General features: G+C 53.1%; 1 protein-coding gene across 1 annotated transcript; it reads left to right on the top strand.

Annotated features, from left to right (window-relative positions):
- Window positions 1–1,524: 1,524 nt before the first annotated feature.
- PLA2G2C (phospholipase A2 group IIC) lies at window positions 1,525–13,915 on the top strand. The gene is made up of 4 exons (XM_059924574.1): window positions 1,525–1,667; window positions 3,450–3,553; window positions 12,717–12,889; window positions 13,727–13,915. Exons 1-4 carry the CDS (start codon window positions 1,525–1,527, stop codon window positions 13,913–13,915), a joined length of 609 nt encoding a protein of 202 aa, XP_059780557.1.
- The last annotated feature ends 9,733 nt before the right edge of the window (window positions 13,916–23,648 follow it).

Raw genomic sequence — 23,648 nt, 5'->3', positions numbered from 1 at the left:
TGCAAAGTGAAAGAGAACTTACTAGGAAACCGTGTTGGGTTTGTTGGAAAACTCTTTGACTCTTTGGTTTGATTAGATGAGCAGAGATTTGCTCAAATCCATTTTTCTATCTGTTTTAGCTGTGAAGCAATCACTTTGGGCTTCCTAAGTCAAAATGTCAAAAATGGGGTTCCCTTTTCCCTTAGTCAGTGGTGGAATTTACAGTTTTCAAGATCATGATATTAGAGGCAGGGGACCTATGTGCAGGAAGAGCCACTGCTGCGGCCCCCATCGTGTACCCCAAGAGCAGTGTCTGAGTGTGGTCCTGCCCTCTCTCCAGGGGCTGCTCCGGCCCCAGAGACCACCCCCAGGCTTTGGCCCCCTCTGCAATGCTTTGTGACAACAAGGCATCCAAAATCACAGTATGAGATGGGAAGGCTCCTGGGAAAATTTCCCCAAACCTCCTGTCTTTGGTTTTCTTCTTCAAGTTCATGTTTTTATTTTATTTTTATTGTAAAATATCTGCTTATAATTAAAAAGAAAAATACACAGAGTAACAAGAGTATAGAATATGGAGTAACAAGATAAAGCCCCTTCTCATCCTTCCCAGACCCTGATCCTTTTCCTACACTCAGATGTAAGCACTCTTCAGAGTTTGATATACATCCTTCTAGGCCTTTATATACATACATTTCATACATTTCAATAGAAAAGTAATAAATGCTTTTTGTAAAAAAATAAAAAATATATATATATATCAGACAGCAGAAAAGTATTTAAGATAAATGTTGCCTGTTGTTTTTCTCCACCTACTTCCTCAGTCCCATTGCCTAGTGATATTGCTAAAAGTAGTATGTTTTCAAGACATCATTTAGTTATTATCTCCCTGTCCCTGGGCATGTGGGTAGTCTCCAATTTTTTGATATCACAAATAATGCTGCAGCAAACATCCCTGTATATATATATGTATATACATACATATATATATATATATATATATATATATATATATATATATATATATATATATATATATATATATATAAATATTCCCCCCTCACTTTCCTAAGCATTTTGTAGAAGTAAAAATTGCTAGGTCCATGTGTGTTTGCCATTAAAAAAATGGATTGACGACAACTTTTTCTGCCTCTTAAGTATTTTGTTTCTCCTGTGAGGGTGTAAATGCCTGATGGTATTTGCAAGGACTGACATTTCTGGCTTTGAACCTTTCTCATTAATGTTTAACATCAGATCTGAGAGTGTTTCTGCCCAGGATGGTGGTCTTTTACTTTGGGGAGAAGACTGTAGTTGATAGTATTGTCCTGAATGTCATGGAAACTGGGTTCTCATCCTGGGCTAGCGAGACACTAGCTGTGTGACGCGGTAGCCATGACCCTATCTTGTCCCCATTAAAGGGGCTGATGCCCAGGCACCACATTTAGGGGTCTCCTGATATCTGAACGCTGAGCGCTCTGGCTAGGGGACCTGAAAGCAGCATCTTTCTCATCACATCTTCTCTTCTTCCTTATTTTCTCCTTGGCAGTGATGGCCCCCACCCATGGCAGCTTCTGGCAGTTTCGAAGTATGGTCAAACACATCACAGGGCGGAGCGTCTTTTTCTCAAATTATGGATACGGCTGCTACTGCGGGCTTGGGGGCATAGGGACCCCCGTGGATGACACTGACAGGTGAGTGCAGAGGCTCTGAGGCCTCCTGTCGGTTGATTTGCATTGAAATCCCGGCTTGAAGAGAGAGAGGGTGTTAGGACCCTTGCATTGCAAGGAAACCAATTCAGGTGAGCCTGAGGGTAAGAAAACAACTGAATGGGAGTGGGAGGGTGGTCTTGAGGAACCCAAGGCTGGGGCTGGCTTCCTGTGGCTTATGCAGCTATACAGGGCCCGCATGAGGTTCACTGCTCTGTCACCTTCTGGAAATGCTTGACAATGTTTGAATAAGGGGCCCCTCGTTTTCATGTTGCACCAGGCTTTGCAGATTATGTGGTCAGCCTTGCCCAGAGCTCTAGAATGTTCAGCTCTCAGTCCTCATGGTAAACGTGGTCTTCTCTCAGGCCTCCAGTTTTTAGGATTACAGATGCAGCAAGACTAACCAACTGTCTCCCACTCCTAATTCCATTTTCCAGGAAAGAGAATCCAAGTGGCCCAGTTTGGAAAAGTTGTCCATCTGGGTGAGGACACATGGCACAAACTTGGCTGCCAGGCCTACTTCTAAGGATGGGCATGGGGGAGGGTGAATTCCCAGAAAAGGTGGAGGTTGGTGTTAATCTGGGGAGGGAACAGGGAGGTAGGAAACAGGATGGTTTGTGTGTCTTTTTATTTGAAGAAATAAGAAGCAAAATGTTCCTGGTCACTTTCACCGTAGTGTGGATAAATATATCCCCATAGTAAGGCCTGAATATCACCCCTGGAGCTTGATTCCTCTGGGTTGGGCTCATGAGACCATGGAATGTTCCCGCTGGAAGGTCCCCAGAGCCCTTGAGGGGACCTGACACTGATGAAATGCCCATCACATCCTGAGCCCTGGGATTGGTGGTTTGCATGCAGGGCCTGGTCTAATGCTCCCAGCACGTGGCCGAGGCCGTGCCACCATCCCCACTCTACAGGTGACAACGGTGAGGGACCCACTAAACAAAACAGCAGAACCCAAAGACATACAGCCCTTGAGTGGCAGGGTCAAGATTTGAACCAGAATTTGCCTGTTTCAAAGTCCGGGCCCTTTGACACTCTGTGCCTCCCCTTCCAAGTCCCGAGGCTGATGAGAATTTTAACACTATTAGCCAACGATGACCAACGGCAAAGAGCCTACGTGTGGATGGGGATGGTGAGTGAGGAAGACAGAGCGTCCAGCCCAGGACATCGGCCAGAAGCTGATCCTTTTCATGTCTTAGAATCCAGCCCCAGATCTCTGTGTTCCTGCCACTCAGACATGGTGGAAGAGGTAGGCCGAGGCCGTCCCCCAGCTGTTTTCTCTCCTCCAGTGCTCTCCCCTCCCGGCACGCCCACCCCTCCCCTGGCCAACCCTGAGCCTCAAGAGAGCAAAGACTGAAGGATTATGCCTGATGTGCTGACCCTTGTCTGCTCAGAGCCTCTCCCAGGGCTGGGCACATATTCAGTGCTCAGTCAAAAGTCATTAAATGAATGAATAAGTTATGGGCACCTAGATTTGAGTCCTGACTCTATCATCTTCCAGCCGTATGATTTTGGGAAATTCACCTCTGGATCTCATTTCCTCTCCTATAAAATGGGGTCAAGGACTGCACGTCCTAGGGTTACTGTGCAGAGCTCATGAGTCAGCAGTAGGTAGAGGAAGGCTCGTTTTGTGATTTTTAATATCATCAGGAAGTTACCTCCCTGCCTTCTCACCTGGGGGGGAGGAAGCATGTGAATCCTTTCCAGCCAGTTCCCCAGGGCCACCCTCAGGAAAGCTCTCATCTCCCTCCATCTAGCCCCCAGGCGCTGCCTGGCCCACGACTGCTGCTACGAGAAACTGAAGCGGCTCAGCTGCCAGCCCGTGTTGAACGGCTACCAGTTCCACGTGGCCAACGGGACCGTGATCTGTGAGTTGCCTTCTCTGTAGGGAATGTCTTTGAAACTGGGCCTTTCCTTAAGGTCAGCCTTGTGGACCCAGAGAACTTTGGGGAAATGAGAGTTTTTTCCAAGTGCTTTGGGATGGAGAGCTGTAATTCCGAGAATCAGAGCTTCCGGAGAGTCCTGGCCCGGTCCCTCCCTGGTCCCCGTTCGCAGCTGTGCCCCCAGCTCCCTCCAGAGGCGGGGTGCAGGGCACAGCACCCCCGCCCCCGCCCGGGGGTCTTGCATGTGCTCGATAAATAGTTGCTGACTCGGGAGTACAGTGAATTCTGCAGCTTCGCCTGGCAGCTGCTGCTGTTGAGAAGCTTCTTCCCGATGTCTGTCATGTGTTAACAAAGCAGCTCAGCTGTCGTTCAGCTGAACAAATATTTGTGAAGGGTGATTGCGTGCCAAGCACTGGGATAAGTGTGGGGGCGGAGAGGGGGGACACCAAAGTCAATAGGAGGGGGACGGGGAAGGGAACCCACGTGTCATGGAGGCCATTCAAGGAAGAGGGCCAAGGACAGAGTGGGCAAGTACTGAGTGTCCAGCGCGTGGGGAGGGGCCCCTGATCTCCCAGAGCATGTCCTGGGGCTGCTGGGTGTGTAGGGTAAGTTGGATCTAAAGAACAAGCCCATTTGCAGGTGCTGGGCCACGGCCTTGTCGTGAACGCCATTCATTTCGGCGGAACCGGTGGTTTGAATGCCCCTTCGAATGTGTGGCTCGCCTTCCGCTTGGCCTTGGGGAGTTGCGTGAACCGCCGTCCTCCCCTTGTGTGTTTATTCAGAGCTGTGAGTGTGTCTTGGAGATCGTCTGTCTTCTTCCGAGGCCGGGGGACCGCCTCCCTTCCACTTATCTCCCAGAGCCCCCAGCCAGGGCTCCGGCTTAGGACACACTGAGCGTTAGGATGGTGCAGTCTCCCTGGTCCCAGTGGTGAAACATGGCTCAGGCCCCTGCAGACAGGAGACCAGCTTCAGCGGAGTCTGCTTCTCGGCCCCCCCAAGCACACCACCGATGGGGAGGGAACCCCCTTTTTCTTATGTGAGCTCAAGGAGACTTCCTGTGTTGGAGCTCTCTGGCTGTGACCATCCTCAGGCCTAAAGCAAGGCGTCCCCTCCGTGAGGCCCCCAAGGCCACGTCCAGGAGATGGGGAGGGATCAGGGTCTAGTGGAGGGGTGGGGGAGGGGGTGACTGGAGGAGGTTGTCCCCAAAGGATTGTTTGCTTCGGCACATGATGCCCTCTGGAGGCCAGGGACCAAGTTTCTGACCTCTCCTCCCACCCCTCTTGGCTCCACATGGTGGAAGGCAGGGGCCAAGCCTGGCGATCGGTTGGTGGCGGAAAGGCACACAGAAAAGCTGCCCCTGACTCTTCTCAGCCCAGCTCATGGTCTCACTTTCACATGGTTTCTTCTCACCTCTTTTCGCCTTGATCTTAACATCTGTCATGTTAAGTGTTACCTTAGAATGGTTGAAAAGCATCACTTTGAGAGAAAATATGCTCTAAGAGCTCTCTCCTCTGATGCCCCTGTAAAGCACAGGGACCAAGGAAGGAGGGAAACGGTGTTCTGAGGAGGGAAGTGGAATTTCAGTCAGTGCAAAGGACCTTCCCGCCCTGTGGTCTCAGGCCCAAGCCAAGCCTATGCCCGTGCTCCTGTGTCACGGGGGCCAGCCGGGGCTCTCTGCACCTGGAACAGCTCCCTTATCAACCCTCTTCACCCTCCCAGGTGGGGACTAGAGCTGCAGCCCAGGACCCCAGGAAATGGAGGAGAGTGACCTGGGGGCAGAGGCTGGAGCCCCAGGAGGTGGCACAGGAAGCGTTCTCTGCTTGGCACATCAGGCTGGGGGGCGGTGAGAGGTGCAGGCAGGGGCCGGGCCCTGCTTTCTGCAGATGCTGGCGCCTGCCAAGCAACAGAAGCCAGTTGCTCCCGAAGCTTGACCAGGGCTCCCAGAGTCCAACACCTTGCTTAGGGAGTTAGCATGGAGAGATGCTGCCCCATCCTCACCAGGCCATCAGCATCCCCTCCTCGGCTGACCCGGCTAGTGAGGACCAGGCTGACCCCCCTGTTGTCCCTGCCCCCACCTTGCCAAACCCCTATTCCAGGAACAGGGCTGGGGGCTGGGTCATCTGGCATCTAGTCCTGAGTCTGCTTCCACTGTGTGCTGAGACCCCAAGTGAACCCCACACACATCCATTCACTTGCCCAGTATCAACTGAGCACCCATTGGGTGCCCATCCAGGGCCAGTGCTGTGCCAGGGCCAGGGGCACAGAACAAGGCAGCCAGCCCCAGGCCCTGCTGTCCTGGCCTTCTCCAGAGCTGAAAGTGCCCTTGGAGACCATCCAAACCAAACCCGCATTGTAGCAATGGGGAGACTGAGACCCAGAGATGGGGAAGGGTTTGATCCAAGGTAACAGGCAAGATTAAAACTCACACGTCTTGAGACTTTCCAGTGCTCTGGAACACACTGCTGGCCTGAGTTTTCTAGGCCTCAGTTTCTCCATCCATAAAATAGGTGCACTAACAACAGCTACAGTTCATGAGCATCTGACAGATGCTTTACACTCAGCACTGTGAATCCGTGAGAAACCTTTGAGGTGGACATTATTCTCCCCATTATCAAGGAGGACCCCAAGACTCAGAGAGGTTAAGTGAGATGGCCAAGGCCACACAGCCAGGGAAAGAAGAGTTGGGATTCAGGCCCAGGTCATCTGACCCCCGCTGGTGCTCCTGCCTCCCACCACCCTCCCCAGTGGCATGGGGCCGCTGGGAGGGCGAGGGGGCTCCTCTTGACTGGGGGCTCACACAAATGCAAGTCTTATTATCTACAACAGGCATGTCAGAATGTTCAGCCCTGGCCCAAGGGGCAAAGAAGAACAGAAGGAGCTTGCCCCTCTGCAAGGCCCCAGATCTTTCTGTTCTAGCTCTATGTACCCTGCTAAGAGGCCCAGAGACAGCACACGCTTTGGAGTAAGGCAGAGCTAGGCCTGCATCCCAGCTTCACCTTTTCTAGCTGGATAATTGCACAACCCCCCTGGGCCTTATCCTCCTCATCTGTAAAATGGAGATACTAATCAGAACTTCATAAGGTCACTAAAGGACTGACTAAAGTAACCCAGCTCAGAGCAGGTGCTTAGTTGGTTAATGCCCCTCCTTTTAGAAGTTGAGATTTCTTTCGTTTATTCTCAGTTTCCTTTTCCCCTTTACTTTGTGGGAAAGCACTGGGAGTTTTCTTTAGTACTGTTGAGAGATTTCTTGGAAGCATCTCCTCTGCATTTGCCTCCCCTTGAGCTAATGTTATTAACCCCTTATAGGATAAAAGCTCGCCCCCTCTACCCCCGGTTATACTGCAATTCAAGGAGCTGCCTTGCAAGGGTTAACCACCTCCCCAGCCTTCAAGTTCTGAAATCCCGCACCCAAGCCTGGTCCCAGGTTGCCTAGCAACCAGTGGCTGCTCTGGGATGCAGTTGGTGTGAGCAGGGAAGGGAAAGGAGAAAAACAACTTGGTCTTCCCATGTCTCTAAATGTCACCGGGAGATCAGTGCAGAGAAAAGCCTGGAACCCAGGCCCTGGGGCCAATTTGCCGAGTGGCGAAGGCTCCCCTCAGGTAACCGGGGAGGTCATTAGCCCTCTGTTGAGCGGGCTTACGTAAGTACTTGGCATTCGCAAGGGATTTTAAGATCTGCCAGTGGTGACGCCCCCTCCACCCACACATGAATGCATCTGTGGTGCAGCGGGGAGCCCGGGGCCGTGGGCAGCAGAGCCCAGGTTCCAGCCAGAGGTACCACTGTCACCTCCATCTCTGAGCCTGTGACTTCTCCCTCTGCCGAAGGGGGAGGGTGAAGCAGGTAACCATTGGAATGTGTAGTTTGCAAAGATCTTTCTCCTTTGCTACTGAGTTTCCTCCTCACAACACCTCCGCTCGCTGACGCATCACCCATTTCCTCTCCTAGCATCTGTCTCAACCTGACATCATCTCATTTTCTTGTTTACTTATTTGTTTATTTATGCATTGATTCTCCCCTCAACTGGAATGTGAATTCCAGGAGAGCAGGGAGCACTTGTGGGGGGCGGCGCTTATCCTCATAAGGCCACAGAGGATGCCCAGAGCTGTGCAGTGTGGGGTCCGCTCGCTCAGACCTGCACTTCCGCACCTCCTAGCCAAAGGGCAGGCACGGGTTAGGAACTCAATACCTGTTTGTCTGAAGAGTGAGCGAATGAAAAAAATTCATGAACTAGTCAACGCAAGCAGCCGTACCCTCATTTGAAAGCCGAGGAATAACTTGCCTGCCATGCTAGAACATGCAGGCGGCAGATCTGGACCGAGAAACCGACTCCCTGTTTCTTGGGACGGGGGCTTCATTCACTGACCCGCAGGCCGTGTAAGCCCAGCCAGTATGGGGCAGCAAACTGGGATGGAGCGCTTACAGCGTGTTCGGGGCTGAAGATCTGCAATGAAAAGACAGGCTCCTTGCCTGTGTGCAGGGAGAGAGACAGCCCGTAAAATATTCAGAACGAAAGATACACTTAGGTAGTGACAAGTGCTATGAAGCATCTAAAATCAGGCCACAAGCTAAAGGATGAGGATGGCAGTGGGCGGAAGGGCGGGGGCTGTGGGTGCGCGGGGAGGATGGCTACTTTATGTGGCTGTAGAAGCCCTCTCTAAGGAGGTGGCATTTAGCTAGTGGGGAAGGAGACGAGGGGCTGGGGGGTGGGCGTCCCACCAGGAATGAGTCCAGTGGGGCCTGGCCATGGGGTGAGGGGCTCACCTTCTCCTTCGGTCGCAGGGGGAAGCATTAAAGCAGGAAGTGATCTGCTCAGATTTTGCTTTAGAAAGATCACTCTGGGGCTTCCCTGGTGGCGCAGTGGTTGAGAATCTGCCTGCCAATGCAGGGGACACGGGTTCGAGCCCTGGTCTGGGAAGATCCCACCTGCCGCGGAGCAACTAGGACCGTGAGCCACAACTTCTGAGCCTGCGCGTCTGGAGCCTGTGCTCCGCAACAAGAGAGGCCGCGATGGTGAGAGGCCCGCGCACGGCGATGAAGAGTGGCCCCCGCTTGCCACAACTAGAGAAAGCCCTCGCACAGAAACGAAGACCCAACACAGCCAAAAATAAATAAATAAATAAATAAATTAATTAATTAATTAATTAATTTTTAAAAATGAAACTTAAAAAAAAAAAAATCACTCTGGCCCCTGTACAGAGAAGTTGGGGAGCAGGGGAAGAAATGGGGAGCCACTAGTGGGGTGTTTCAGTAGCACTGGGGAGAAGCGATCATTTCACAGATCGATAGCTGGGGAGAAGTGTCAGACGCTGCGTGTGTTTGGGAGGTAGATTGACGGGACCTGCTGATGGATTAGATGTGGGGTTTGAAGGTAAGGGAGGCTGACGCTGAGGTTCATGGTCTGAGCAGCCACGCATGGTGGTGCATCTACGAGCTTGTGCCGATGGGGGAGAGCAGACTCTGCAGACACAGCAAGAGCCTGGCATGAGCCATGTTGGGTTTGAGATGCATATCAGACACCCAAGAGGGAGTCACGTGAACACAAGCCTGTTGGCATCTAGAGCTCAAAGGAGATGTCTAGGCTGCGGTGAGAACTGGAGAGTTGGCAGTGCTCGGAGGTATTTAGAGCCCTGAGCTTTAAAACAAGAGCTCCCAAGGAGGGGGTTTAGAGACCAGGTCAGAGGCCGGGCACAGACAGGTAGCAGCCTGGCAGGCAGTCTGGGTTAGCCCAGGCAGGAATGTAGACCTTCTTGCTTTGTCTCATTGGTGGAGGTATATTTCATGGAATGAGAAAGCATATCCTAAAGCCGTCAGTTCCATTCTTCATTCCTCAGTTTCCCCATCAGCAGATTGGAAGATGCAGGATCTGGGCTTAGGCTTGTTTTTAAAAGATGACTTCCAAACATGGCATTTCTTGGCCCAGGGCTGCCAAGCCCATGACTGGCCTGATGCTACAATGGCTGTGGGATGTCCACAGCAATAGACCGCTGCTCCAGGTCGGTCCTGACAGGCTGCACCCTGGGCAAGCTGTTAGACGTAGAACTGAACAGGAGAGAATTATACTCCACACTTTGGAAAAGACCTGAAGACAAAGCAAGAAAGGGGGTGGTGAGAAAGGAAGAAGGAGGTTTGGTGAATTGAGATGGAAGAAAGAAGAGATGTTAAAGTAGAGGAACAGGAGACAAAGAGATAAACAGAAAGGGAGAAGGATGAGAAAGAGGAAAGGGTGAGAAAAGTGCCTCGCTCCCAGTTTCCAGAGAAGCAGCACCCGGGTAAGTGACAGCAACAGGTGCCAGGCCCTCTGGGAGGGAAGTGAGGTTGGATGGGGCAGGGCCCTGTGCCCAAGTAGCCCTGGGCCCCACCAAGGGCAACAGCCAAACAACCCGGTGAGCCCCTGCAGACCATGGCGGCTGCCGGGGGAGGGCAGCAAGGGGCATGCTGGGCAGAGGTGACAGACCTGGGCTTGGAGGGGACGGAGGCTCTCAGGGAGTCCCTGCGGGAGCTGGGGCCTGATGGGTCTTGAAGGATTGTCACAGATGGAGAAGGGAGAGCGCGAAGGCAAAGGTGATCCAGGTGCCAGGAACAGTGGGAGCGGCAGGAACCATCCCTGGCACATTTCCTGAGGGTGAGTGGAGAGGTACAGCTGAGGCGTAGGGTGGGTGTCAACATGTCTTGAGAAATCCAGGCTCCAGTGAGATGTGGGAGGACAGCTTCCTGCAGGAATTGTAGACTTCGGAGAGGGGGAAAGGCAAACAAACAGATGATAGCCAGCACTGGTCCAGCTTCAAAGGGCCCTTCTTTTTCCAACGTGTGAAGCTAAGGGTGAACCATCATCATAATAACAAGCATTTATAGAGGCCTCTCTGTGTTCTGAGCACATCCAGACCACTCCATCTGTAACGACAACAGTGAAAATCCTCACGACGATCCTGTAAAGTAGACACCATTATTTATTTTTGATACTATTGCTTTTATCACCATTTCATAAATGATACTGAAACTAACTTGCCCAGGGCCAACACATCAGGGAGTCTGGCCACCTCACTTCCTCACCCCCCCAACCCTCAAAAGAGAGTGGAAATAGGGTGGAGCTATCTAGAAGGAGGCTGCCTTAGACATCCCCTACACACACACACGCACGCACGCACGCACGCATGCACACGCACATGCATATGCACCCACGCACAGAGCACTATAACTCTGACTACTAAATAAAAGATCCGGGGCTTCCCAGGTGGCGCAGTGGTTGAGAATCTGCCTGCCAGTGCAGGGGACACAGGTTCGAGCCCTGGTCTGGGAGGATCCCACATGCCGTGGAGCAACTAAGCCCGTGAGCCACAACTACTGAGCCTGCGCATCTGGAGCCTGTGCTCCGCAACGGGAGAGGCCACGATGGTGAGAGGCCCGCGCACTGCGATGAAGAGCGGCCCCCGTTCACCGCAACTGGAGAAAGCCCTCGCACAGAAACGAAGACCCAACACAGCCAAAAATAAATAAATAAATAAATAAAAAAGTGAAATTCTTTAAATAAAAGATCCCCATCTAATGGTCACTTAGCCACGGTGCAGACACTCAATCCCAAAGGCCCATTGAGGCTTCATTCACTTATTCAATGACTGTTGAGCACCTACTATGTGCCAGCATAGTATCCCAGCTGGGGATACTGGGAGGGACAGGACAGAAAAAGCCCCAGTCTCACAGAGCTTACACTTTGTTGATGAGAGACAGACACAAGCAAGTAAACAAATAAGAGAAATAAGAGATGTGAAAAGTACGGTGAATCAAACAAATGGGGATGTGAGGGAGAGTGGCTGGAGAAGCTTTAGAAGGAGTGGGCAGGGAGAGCCTCTCTGAAGAGAGGAAATTTGACCAAGACCCAATGGTGTGATGGATCCAGCCACTTAAAAATCCCGGAGAGAAGTGTTTCAGACAAAGAGAATAGCAAGTGCAAAGGCCCTGGGACAAGACCAAACAAAACATGTGACATAAAGAGGCCATTGGTCCTGGAGCAGAGTGAAGGTGAGAGAGTGGAGGTCTGTGAGGATGGAGAGGTTGGCAGGGGCCCCATCATGGCAAGCCTGCTTCGGAGTCCATGGCAAGGACTTGGGATGTCTTCACCCAAATAGTAGGAAACCACAGCAGGGCTTTCAGCAAGAGAGTGAACCTAATTCAAGTTACATTTAAAGATGGTCTCGGACTTCCCTGGTGGCGCAGTGGTTGAGAATCCGCCTGCCAATGCAGGGGACAGGGATTCGAGCCCTGGTCCAGGAAGATCCCACATGCCGCAGAGCAACTAAGCCTGCGAGCCATAACTACTGAGCCTGCGCGCCTAGAGCCTGTGCTCCACAACAAGAGAAGCCACCGCAATGAGAAGCCCGCGCACCGCAACGAAGAGTAGCCCCCACTCGCCGCAACTAGAGAAAGCCCGTGTGCAGCAACGAAAACCCAGCGCAGCCAAAAATAAATAAAAATTTTAAAAAAATCTTAAAGACAGTCCCTGTTTATTTCCTTCCATTAGGGCGGAATTGCTGGTGATGACAGGGATTGGGATTGTGGCCAAGAAGATGGAGAGAAGAGGGCAGAGTGAAATATTCTAAGCATAGAGACATCAATGGAACTTTGGGTGGATGGGCTGTGAAAGTGAAAGGGGGGCAGGGATCAAGGTTGGCTGCTAGTTTTCTGGCTTGAGTGGGAGGTGGTGCCATTTCCCAAGCCGAGAGTGTGGGTGGAGGACCAGCTCAGTGGGCGGGGGGGGGGGTGCGGAAGGGGACACTTACATCAAGAGCTTCCTTTGGGGCGTCTTACATTGAAGATGCCTGCGACATCCCGGTGAGATGCCAGGTAAGCTGTTGGAAGGAGGAGCTGAGTTCTGAAAAAATAGGTTTCCTGTTCTTGGCCTGGGTGCACTAACCCAGGACCCCTCTGTGCAGCTCACACCTGCTTGTTCTCTTGTTTCCTTCCAGGCTTCTCCTTGGGGCATGTCCAGGTGTGGTGGGGGAATGGTTTGCGGACAAAAGAAAAGAACTCCCAGTTCCTTTCTTTTCTATTTTCAACCCTTGACCCCTTGCAGCGAGCTCCCAGTTCTCCCCGACTTTAGAATCAAACCCTGAGGGTGGATGGAAGCCCCCTGTGACCCTCTGTCTCCCTTCAGTTGAATGCGCCCTTGGTCCTGGTGTCGGCTGCCTCTGTGGGCTAAGGGCCGGCGAGTGTGACACGCAATCTGCTTCAAAGAGAACCTGCCCAAACTTCAAGCAGTTCTTCTCAGCTGGCCCCGCTGCGGCAGGCGCAAACTCCGATGCTAGGGAGGCCGCAGGTCCCTGGTCGGTCTGGTCTGGGATACTCCTTTGTCACTCGGCATCAGAGGGCTGGAGATCAACAGTGGAAAAGACAGGATCCTGGCTTTCTATGGAGGGAGACAGACCGTAAACATACACATAAATAAACAGTACATTCCAATCGCAGTAAGCGCTAGGAAGCAATAAAACAAGGTGACAGGGTAGAGAGATGTCGCCTACCCCCATCCCAGGAAATTTCTAGGAGGGGAAGGGGCCCAGGATCCGCCTTAAACTCTCCCTCCATCCCCACCTCAAAATCAGGATACAGGGCGGACTTGGGAACCAGACCCACAGCCCAGATCCAGCCAGAGCCAAGCAGGGATCCTGGAAAACAAGGTCTTGGCCACATGCCAAGGACCCGAGCCGCACACTTGGACTCTGTTTCTCATTTGCTGGAGTTCTGCCTTCTCCAGAAAACCCCGAGGTAGGAAAAAGTCTATGCCATTTTCACCTCCCAGGAGACAGAGCATGAGAACATCAGCTCCCACGGCTGCCACCTGGATGTCACGCCAGGAAGATAACAAAGAAATGAAGAAAGAGGGCAAGGGAGAGGGAACTGGGGGTATCCAAGATTTCGGTCCACATTTAGAAGCCCCTGGTTATAAGGCGTAAATTCTAATAAATATTAAAGTGATCCAGTCAGGGTGGATGCTGATCTTTCTGATGCCCGGGGGTAGATTGCAAAAATGACCACAACTGTTCTTACCTCTCTGTATCCTCACGTCTCACGATGTAATGCTCAGCTTTTCCCATCAAGCGGTAGACTGTTTTCCCCAGCCCTGAATCTGAACTCTGAACTGGCCTTGTGAATTACTGTGGTCAATAGAACACGGTGGAAGTGATGGTCCACCAGTTCGCCAGCAAGGCCTCTGGAGGCCCAACGCACGTCCCCTCTTTCTCGGAAACGCCTGCCACTGCCGTGAGAAGCACCCTGGGCCCACCTGCAGGAGGGCAGGAGCCCATCTGCATCAGGGTCGTCAGGCCAGCTGTCTGGCTGAGGACCTCAGACCTGTGAGAGCACTCGGCAGGGATCAGCAAAGCCAGCTCACGGCTGATCACAGACACCAGAGAACCTCGCTGAGACCAAAACAAAAGCCCAGCTGAGCCCCAGCTAAACCACCACCTTGCAGAAGTGCAAGCTAAATAATGGGCCTGTTTAATGTCCTTAAGTTTTGGTGTGGTTTGCCATGCGGTGTAACTCACTGATGTTGTTGGTCTTCACTACCCGAGGCTCTGGGGTTCTCAGCACTGTGCCGAGCTTGGAGGCCACATGAACAGCGTGGACGTGCCCCTGTCCCTTACCTGACAGGCTTGGGAGGAGAAAGGACATCCTCATGCAGTACCAGAGAACACACAGAGGCTGTAATCACTCAGTCATCCAACAAACGTTCATTGAGCCTCTGCTAGGCGGCAGGCACAGAGCTGGGCAGTAGGGATTCAGAGGCTTAAAGAAAACAAACAGAGAATCAGGTGTAAATATCCTGGGGAGAAAGTTGAGAGCCAGAGCAACTTTTAGAAGTTCAAGTTCAGACACTTACAATCTGGATTGAGTGACGCTGTCATGGGTGTGAAGACAGAAAGGGAAGCCAGAGGTGGGTGGTCAGCAGAGGGTCTGGGAACTAGGGCTCCGAGGCTCTGCCTGGCTCAGCTGGCAGGTCACAGAGGAAACTGGTCTGTTTTCCCACCTGCCCACGTGCTGTAGTAATTACTACTGCAGAAGGAAGCCTGGGGTTGATGGGCGTCACGGTTAAGGTTGTATAAGGCGGTAAGGGGAGTGACCGTGGAAAGGCAGGCATGGAACCAGGGTGGCAGGGCCCAAGCCAGGCACCTCCCCTCCTTGGGGACTCCGGACCACAACAGAGACCAGCTCAGGACTGGCCAAATGACACAGTGGAGGGAGGGAGGCCAGGGCTGGGCTCAGCGTGGGGGCAGGGATTTCAGTGTGAGATCCAGGCCATGGTCCACTGCCTGGGCCTCCGATTCTAATCTGTAAAATGGGGCCCGTGGTGGTATCGAACTGCTCACGTCGATGTCCTGATTCTGGGAGGACAGGATGGTGGTGGGACTGTGGAGGGATGCCGTTGGCTTTCATTGGGAAAGCCCGCTCTCCTGGAAGGGTGATCATTCATCCCCTCAACAAATCCACATCGAGGGCCTGCTGCAAGCCAGGCCCTGTGCTAAAGCAGAAAAATAAAGCTGCATCCGACTCCAAGTTGCTCTCAGATCAGGCAGAAGACAAGTCAGCGGGTGATTACAAGGCAGGCTGGGAGATGCTGGAATTGGGGTCAGCTCAGGGAGCAATGACCACCATCAGGGCAGGGGGTCAGGCAAGGCTTCCCTGAGGAATGCTGAGGGTCTGACGTCTCACCTGAGAGCTGAAGATGAGGAGGAGTTGGGGTAGCCAAGTGAGGTAGAGGGATGGAAGGTGATTCAACAAACCTGCTCAAAAGCGCCACTGCCACCAGTCTCCCCCCAGATCAGCTGAAGGGCCGTCCTCCATGTTTGCCCCTCCCCCAAGCCAAAAACATGCATGTCAAATTCTTTTTCTCATATCCCACATCTAATGTGTTGGCACCTTCAAAATACATTTAGATTCTATATTTATAAAATACTTCAGTAAAATGTACACACTTAAAAAAAGAAAAAGATGAGAGGGGAAAAATGTAGAATCACCCGGACCACCTTCAGGGCTGCCATCTTGGTCTGAACCACCATCGCCTCGTTCCTGGGCTACTGCTTGCCCCTCATCATTCTCTCCACTTCCACCCTCAGCCTCTGCAATCTCTCATCCACCAGCAGCTGGTCAGCAGGGGGCCTGGCTTCTGATCTGTGTCACTCCTCTCCTCACGCCCTCCCCGTCTGCCTCTGAGTAAGAGCCCATGTCCTTCCACAGCCCCGAAACCCCCATGACCATCCCCACGCAGCCTCGCTTCCTATACTCTCCCGCTCACTCCCTCCACCCCAGCCAATGGCCTCCATGCTGTTCTGTTCCTTGAACACGGCGGGCACGCTCCCTCCCGAGGACCCTGCCCACAGTGGCTCCCCCTGCCCAGAAGCGGCATCCCACGTGCCTGACTCCCTACCTCCTTCAGGTCTTTGCTGGAATCTCAGCTTCCTAATAAAGCTTATGTGACCACCCCCTTTAATACTGCCCACCCTCCCCTGGCCTTTCCCATCCCCTTCATCCTGTTCTCTGTTTCCCCATGCATCGCACACTCATGGATACCACTGTTGGTTGTCTGCCTTCCCACTGGAAGATGAGCTCCTGAGGGCAAGGATCTGTGTCCTTTTCTAATCCCTGATGTACATGTTGAATGACGTGAGGTCAATGTGAAGGGATTGCATTAGCTCAGAGTGGGGAGCATGGAATGTGGGAGTAGATTTTCAAGCGAACAGAAGGGACGAGGAAGGCAAGGCCAGGTCAGGGAGAGCCTGTGGCCACCCTAAGAAGTCTGGGCTCTATCCTGGGTGCAGCGGGGGTCCCAGCGCTCTGAGCCATCACCACTTTCCACCTGGGAGAACTTGGGCAGCTCAGTGTCCTCAGGGGCAAAACAGACAGACGGGTGGACGGCGGAGACCAGGGCGCGTGATGACTAACATGGGGAGGGCTGTGGCGATCGCGGGGACGCAGTGGTGTCCCTTCCCTTCGGCCTCGACACTGTTGTAGGAGCGAACGCCCCGCCTCAAAGGGGACAGACGTCAAGTGTAGATGCATTTTTGGGACAGCTCTCTGTCTGCACCTTTTCCTCAGCTGCATTTCCTGACGTCTGGGTGAAGCTACCAGGCGGTCAGGGAGGTGGAGCGGTGGGCATGCCCTCCACCAAGGGCGGGCTTTGGGCTCAGTGCCCCACGGGGAAAGGCTGTCACTGTTTTGGGGTGACTGTGTGCATGGCAGGCAGAGCCATTGTCCCCCATCCCCACTTCCGGGGATCTGCAAAGCTGTGAAAGGCACGGGAATGAGCAGATGTGAGAGTCTGGCATAAAGCAGCAGCGTGGGCACGGCTGGGGGCCTGGAGCGGGGCAGCCGGCCTGGCGGGGAGAGAGGTGACTGGGTCAGCGAGTACAGAGGTTCTCCCGGAGAGCCTGGGATGGGCCAGGCATTACTGAGCTCATCCGGAAGCGAAATCACGTCCGGTGGGAGAACAGAGAGCTGGGGCAGGGGGCGAGGCCCAGGCCCCGGGACCCTGAGCGGGGAGAGGGGGCATCCAGATGTGCCCCCCAAGCCTTGGTCGCTGCAACACGCAGCCTCCAGGTGCTGAAGCTCACCTCGTCCAGGCACAGCGCCCCCTTTGTGCATAGTATACCCGACCTTCCTCGGGCAGTTGCTGTTAAGACCCCAATTGACTGAGGCTCAAGGCCACACCGCTAACGCATAGCAGAGCAGCGACTAGAGCCCAGGCTGACACTCCTTGCCCTAAGGTTCCCCTCCCCGGGCTCATCTCGGAAGGAATCCAGTCCTGGCGAGACTTGGGGGAGGGGTAATGGGGGAGGCTGCTCCAGGGGGTTAAACACTTACCCTAGAGGGAGGCCTGGGTTCTGGTTCTGGCCATCATTCATTCATTCACCCAGTGCACAAATATCCAGTGTGCCAAGACGGGGTGGGCACTGGGATTCAGTGCGAGTAGGAGGGCGCACCCCTGACACCTAAAGCCCACAATGGAGCTGAAGACAGACAGGTAACCAGGTGATAACAAGACAGTGAGGGGCAGGGAGCCCGGATGCAGGCATAGCTGGGGGGCACCCCATCCAGACCTGCCGGTCAGCAGAGGCTTCCAGACCTGAAGGTTAGGTGGAAGTCAGCCAGGCAAGGCAGCGAGGAGGGAGAGGGCACCAGGCAGAGGGAATGGCCTGAGCAAAGGCCGGGAGGCAGGCAAGGGAGAGAGGCAGCCCATAGCTGAGATGAGTGTGAAGCAGGGGTGGAGCTGAAGGCGGCTGGAACGAAGCGAGCTAGGAGGCTGGAAAGAAGGAAGCTGGGGTGAGGACCACCTCACATAAGCCCCTTCCTCTTCCTGGGCCCCAGGTTCCTATTTGGGTACATCTGACCCTTCCTGAAGCTTTTTTTCACCCAACTTGTTGATCATCAGTGGGACCTCAGAAATGACTCATTCCCTTTTCACAGATGAAAATGGAGGGTCTGAGCAGGCAGGTGGGGCTGGAATGGGAACCCATGTCTTCTGATTCTAAATTTCTTTTTTTTTTTTTGGCCACGCCGCACGGCATGCAGGATCTTAGTTCCCTGACCAGGGATCGAACCCACGCCCCCTGCAGTGGGAGCACGGAGTCTTCGCCACTGGACCGCCAGGGAAGTCCCAGTTCTAAATTTCTTGTTTCCCATCCCTTTTCTCAAAATGAAGGGGTTGAAGGGATGCTCTCTGAAACTAAGGCTCTGGAGTCAGGGTTCAAACCCTGCTTCTGTTGCATGACCTTGAGTAACTTACTTGGCTTCTCTGGGCCTCGGTTCCCTCCTTTTATAAACAGAGCTGTGAATAGCCCCCACCTCATAGGGCTGCTAGGAGGGTTCAGTGAGATGGCACACACAGAGCTCTGAGCCCGATGCTCAGCATACAGTAAGTGCTTAATAAATCTTGCTCTACTCACAGGGCCCTGACATCCTGAGGTACCAGATGGCCGGCCCAGGAGGCAGGGTGTCCGGCAGGGTTGCAGGGCCACGTGCCCGGACCTTTGTACTGCGCACCCTTGCCTCCTAGTGCCCAACTCTGCTTGTTGTCACAGCTGGTGACATCAGCTGCCTGTTAGAAGCCCCAGCTGGGGAAGCTGACCGCAGTGTTGCCATGACAACCGCTGGGGAGGACAGGGCCGCCTCCCTGCGTTCATAGCCGGTCCTGAGCATGAGGAGAGGTGGCTCCCAGGCCCAGCTGAGACCAGGGCCGGGCAGGCACCAGGGGCCTGGCTGTGCAGCTGGGGCACTGAGTTACCCCCTTCCCTTCTCCTTCTGCCTCTCTCCTTCCCCTCCCCTCCCCCCAACACCCACGTGCAGAGAGCCGGATTTTCTTGGTAAACCACAGCTTTGCTCTGCCCGGTTTCCATTTGGAGGAGAATGTCCCAGGCCATACACTTCCATCAGCATCTTCCTTCCTTCCACCTACTGCCCTTTGCCAACCTGGCCCTGAGGACCTTTGGCCCAACAGGCAGTCAAGGGCCCCAGTCTCCAGCACTGAGTTTCCAGTCTCTGCACCAGGCCCTGTGCTGGGGGCATTCTCCTCCGCGGCCTCATGTAGTCCTCAGACCCAACGACGTGCTCTTCATTATTACACACATTTTACAGAAGGGGGAGATGGAGACTGGGAGGGGTGAGGCAACTAACCCAAGGCCAGTGGGCCCATGAGCGGCAGAGCCAGGGTTGCACCCAGTCTGCTCCTTGTGAGAGGCGGTGTCGATGGCAGTGACAAGGTGGGGGTGACAGCGATGGTTTCCTAGTGCTCTCCTGGGCATTGCCAGCCTGGGGCAGGTTCTCTCCCTTTGGGTTCAGACCCAGAGGGGCAGGAGGTGTGGAGCAAAGCATAGGTGGTGACCTATCATGACCACTAGGTGTCGCCCAAGTTCTAGAAAAGAGTTGACAGCCACTCCCTGGGGGGGTCTGAAGAATGGGGGCAAAGGGCAGTGCTTCTCCAAGAATGGAAGACTGCCCTAGGTCTGGGCAGAGATGGTGTTGTAGAAAATCAGAACTGGACAGAAGTTAAAGTGGTAAAAGTAGATTTTATTAACTATTGCAGTGGGGGAAAAGAGACAGTATAGAACTGGGCTCAATTCTTAATAGAACAAAGAAAAGTGGGGATTTCTAACTAAGGAGCAGGGTGGGGGTAATCAGTGGCTGGAAAATTGCTAAGAGAGTAGGGGATTCTTGCTAAACTGACCTAACAGGACTCTTGCCGAATGCAGGCTGTGGTGATCAGATATCACCTGGGGACTAGTGAGAGGTGAGAAATTTGATCAGATATTGAGGAAGGGTGGGGATCCTCCCTAAACTGATATAGCTGGATTCTTGCTGAAACACAAGAATGATGCAAAGATGAACACAGAAGCCCGCAGGTTGAGGCCAAGTTGAGAAAATTCTCAGAGGAGCCTAAAGTTTGGTCAAGGGGAGAGTCTTTGCCAGTCCCTCCTCTGGTTCAGGGAAAGAGGAGATCGTCTTTCTTCTGAACAATATGAGTTCCTTTCTCGATTGGTCATTTTTTGTTCATTAGTGACCAGTGGAACCATCTGTTGAGACTTGGTAGTAAAGGGTATTTTCTGGATGGTGTGAACCATCAAGCATTTAAATGAGGGGGATATCTATGAAAAAAAGAAAAACAAAGATGAATGATCGGAGCAACTAAACCCAGTTTCTGGGTTCAGAGGACAGCCAGTTGAGATTTCTAGATGTTGAGCTTGAAGCATCTGTAGATGGTGAAGTGAGGAGAGTAGTGGCAATCCATTGGTCTTCCTGGCTGCCGTTTGCATCAACTTTGGTGATGGCACCGACATCGGTGTCATGGTCATGTTTGTTTCTTGGAGAAGAGCATGGACGCATCCAGCTTCAGCCCATAGGGCTTCTTTAGAAAGTCCCAGTAAGGATCTGGGCAGTTGGGTTTTAGTTCTCAGTGACTCCAAGTCAAGAGGGTGGGAGAAAAATTGGAAACATTCATTTGAAGAGTTGTAGCCAGATTTTGGAGAAAATTAGAAGAATTAACAAAATGTGCAGGATGGCAGGATTCATTCTGGTTTACAGGCAGGTAACAAAGCAGAAAGGAAAATGAAATCTAACCAAGAGGTGAAAAATAGCTCAAAGATAATGAACAGGACTGTAATGTAATAACCCACAAGGCTGTGCTATTGTTTCCCACTGAAAGTGAGAGGTGTTGAATTTTTAAAAATGCACAACGTTGAGAGTTGTGAGTTAAGTTTTATTTGGGGCAAAATGAGAACTATAGCATCTCAAATAGCACCGAGGAACTGCTCCAAAGAGGCAAAGGGGGGAGGGGTCAGAATATCTGTGATTTTGGTGCAGTCAGGCACACATTTTGACATAAGTTGCTATTAGTCAAGAAGGTTGCTGCTAGTCACAAGGGGCCAGATGTCTCTGTTAATGATTTTAGTGCTTTTCTAGATATGAGAAGATGCAAGAAATTGAGCTCATAAAATCTTCTCCTGAAAATATCTAACTATCGGAAGACCTGTTCTGCCAGTTTTTCCCAGAGCACAGAGTGCCTCATTCCTGATCTCCACCCTTAACTCCTTTCAGGGGGGTGTTGAAGATCAGAGGCTGCAGTGGCTGGTGACTTCATTCTTATAGAAACAAGAATGGCAAGCGACAACTTTTAGTTGGCAGAGATCCCGGGGTCCAATGATGAATGTGATTCCATCTGAGTCACAACTCCTAGAAAACCAGAGCTGGACAGTAGCTTAAGTGGCCAAAACAGATTTTATTCAAGAACTATTGCAATAGGGGCCAGTATAGAATTGGGCTCATTTCCAAATACAATTTCAAATCCTTACATTTCTTAAGTGGGGGGTTATAGCAGGGGTTGGGGGGAGGTGGAAAATTGCTAAGAGCTGGGGAATTCTTGCTAAACCGACCTAACGGGATTCTTGCAGAAGGCAGGTGGGGTAATCAGGTATCGCCCAGGGGATGGTGGAGGATGAGGAATTTGATCAGATATTGAGGGTGGGTAGCGATTCTCACTAAACTGACGTAGCAGGATTCTTGCTAAAACGGGGCAATAGAAACCCAAATGTTGAGACCTAGTTGAGAAAAGATCTCAGAGGAGCCTGACTAAATTTTGGTCAAGGAGAGAGTCTTTGTTAGTGGCAGCCCCCAGACCAGTGGGAAGCAAGTCCAGCCCCCTCCTCGAGCCTCTGCATAAAAGACCTCACTAACTTGAGGAGAGAAAGACCACTCATACTGTAGAAGCAAAGGGCCCTTCTTCAAAAACTGTGACCCCACGCCCCCTCGCCACCTCCAAGGGCATCAAATACACCATCCCATCTCCACCCCATCCCCTTGGGGGCCACTTCCAGGACTGGCTGCATCCTTCGTGCTCCCCTGACACCACCTGGCACCCTACGTCAAGGGTATCGGTCCACGTGTCTGCCTCCCCCTCCCAGGCTGTGGGGTCCTGGGGGCAGACGCTGTGTCTGATAAGTGGTGTCTACTCCGAATCCCAGCCTCATGCCTGGTCCATAGGAGACCATCGGGATAGGTCCGTTGAATGAATGAACCAATGGATGATCATGTCCATGGGTTTTCAAAATGTTAGCTGAAGACTCTTTTCTTCTTACAGTAGCTCATGTGAAGGATCAATATGTAACACAGGAAAAGCACGGCTGCTCATGGAAGAATGAGGTGGGGGGCTCAGACCCCCATCTTCTCAGCCTCCCCTTCCCCAGAGATCACCCCTAGAAGTCCCAGGAAAACCCATGGCTTTGGGGAGCATCTGAAACAGCGGCTCTGGTCTCTCTGCACTTGGGGAAACTGATGCCCATCACACGGAAGAGGCTACGGCCAGGACCCAGGACCTGGCGCCCTGCTGGACACTCAGTCACTTGTCCCACCGGCCCCAGCTGCCCAAGTCATCATTAAGAAGGTGCGAAGAGATGACATTAAAAGTCAGATGCTGAGGATTCAGATCCCAGCCCCATCACTAATGACCTGTGTGCCTTTGGGCAAGTTACTTACCCTCTCTGGGCCTCGGTTTTTTCAACAGAAAAGGACGGGGTGGAGGGAGCGCATCGTGGAGATGGGTGCCCAGCAAGCACTCAGCCCAGTAGTTGTTACCATTGTCCGAACGCTGGACCACAGCCCACTTTCCAACCCTCCCAACATTTTTGTCTCTGCTGGAGGAGGGCTGCTTCGCCCAGGCCAGGAGCAGGAAGGGGATAGGCCATGCCAGATGCTGAGTGCCAGGGAACCCGCTTTGCCCAGAGCTGGAGACCCAGGAGGGAGTCGCTGTGCTTTTCCCTGGCCAGTGGGTGCCTTGCCAAGGAGGACTCAGCAGTGGGGAGTTGAGGTAGGAGGCCTTTATTAGTTTGAGGAGGGGTGCCACGTCCTGTGGCCAATCTCTGGCGGTTGCAGTATCTGGGAAAGTCTGGGGTGAGGCAGGGGGCAGGCAGGACCCCTTAGCAGCAGAATCCCATCCCAACACCTAGACTTTGAGGAGGGGAGGCCGTCTGCACAGGTAGAGGGGCACAGCCAGAAACCCAGGCTCCCACAGGCAAGGCGCCCAGGCCTCTGCTGCCCCCGCCCCTGGGGGACTCCCCGTCCTGGCTCCATTCCTGCTTGGGGGGCGGGGCGTCAGCTCAGGAGCAGGTGGGCTCCCGAGGGGATCTCGGTGAGTGGGCAGGTCGGGTCCGGGCACGCGGGGGACCACAGCCATCACACCACGGCCAGCAGGACAGCAGGAGGGGAGCAGCAGGAAGGCCTCGCACACACAGTGACAGCTGACCCCAGAGCCCAAGGCAGGTTTCTAGAAGCTGCAGCTTGGCGGGGCTCCGTCCAGCCCTGCCGTCTTTGCTGTAGATGTTCTCCCTACCCCCACGTCCCTCCCCGCCTGTGCTCTTCTTGACGGTCCCTTCCCTCCGTGCCAGTGGTCCTCAGCGGCCCCAGGGTGGGCCGAGATCCTCGGTGGATGTTCTCAGTGTCCAGGGCGGTCACAGCGCCGCGTCAGTGGCCCTCAGGGTTGACGCTGGACGAAGGCAGAGGGTGGGGCGAGGCAGGGCACGCTGGCTACTTGGAGGCCGCTGACCCTGAG

This window comes from Balaenoptera ricei, chromosome 1 (assembly GCF_028023285.1).
Source record: "Balaenoptera ricei isolate mBalRic1 chromosome 1, mBalRic1.hap2, whole genome shotgun sequence".
In the NCBI taxonomy this organism is placed as follows: Eukaryota; Metazoa; Chordata; class Mammalia; order Artiodactyla; family Balaenopteridae; genus Balaenoptera; species Balaenoptera ricei.
The sequence above is the reverse complement of the archived record's forward strand: the minus strand, read 5'-3'. Positions and strand labels throughout refer to the sequence as shown.

Coding starts and splice junctions, on each gene's coding strand:
- PLA2G2C (XM_059924574.1), top strand. CDS start 1,525: ATGGCCCCCACCCATGGCAGCTTCTGGCAGTTTCGAAGTATGGTCAAA. Junction 1,668..3,449: donor CCCGTGGATGACACTGACAG/GTGAGTGCAGAG, acceptor TCTAGCCCCCAG/GCGCTGCCTGGCCCACGACT. Junction 3,554..12,716: donor GGCCAACGGGACCGTGATCT/GTGAGTTGCCTT, acceptor GTCTCCCTTCAG/TTGAATGCGCCCTTGGTCCT.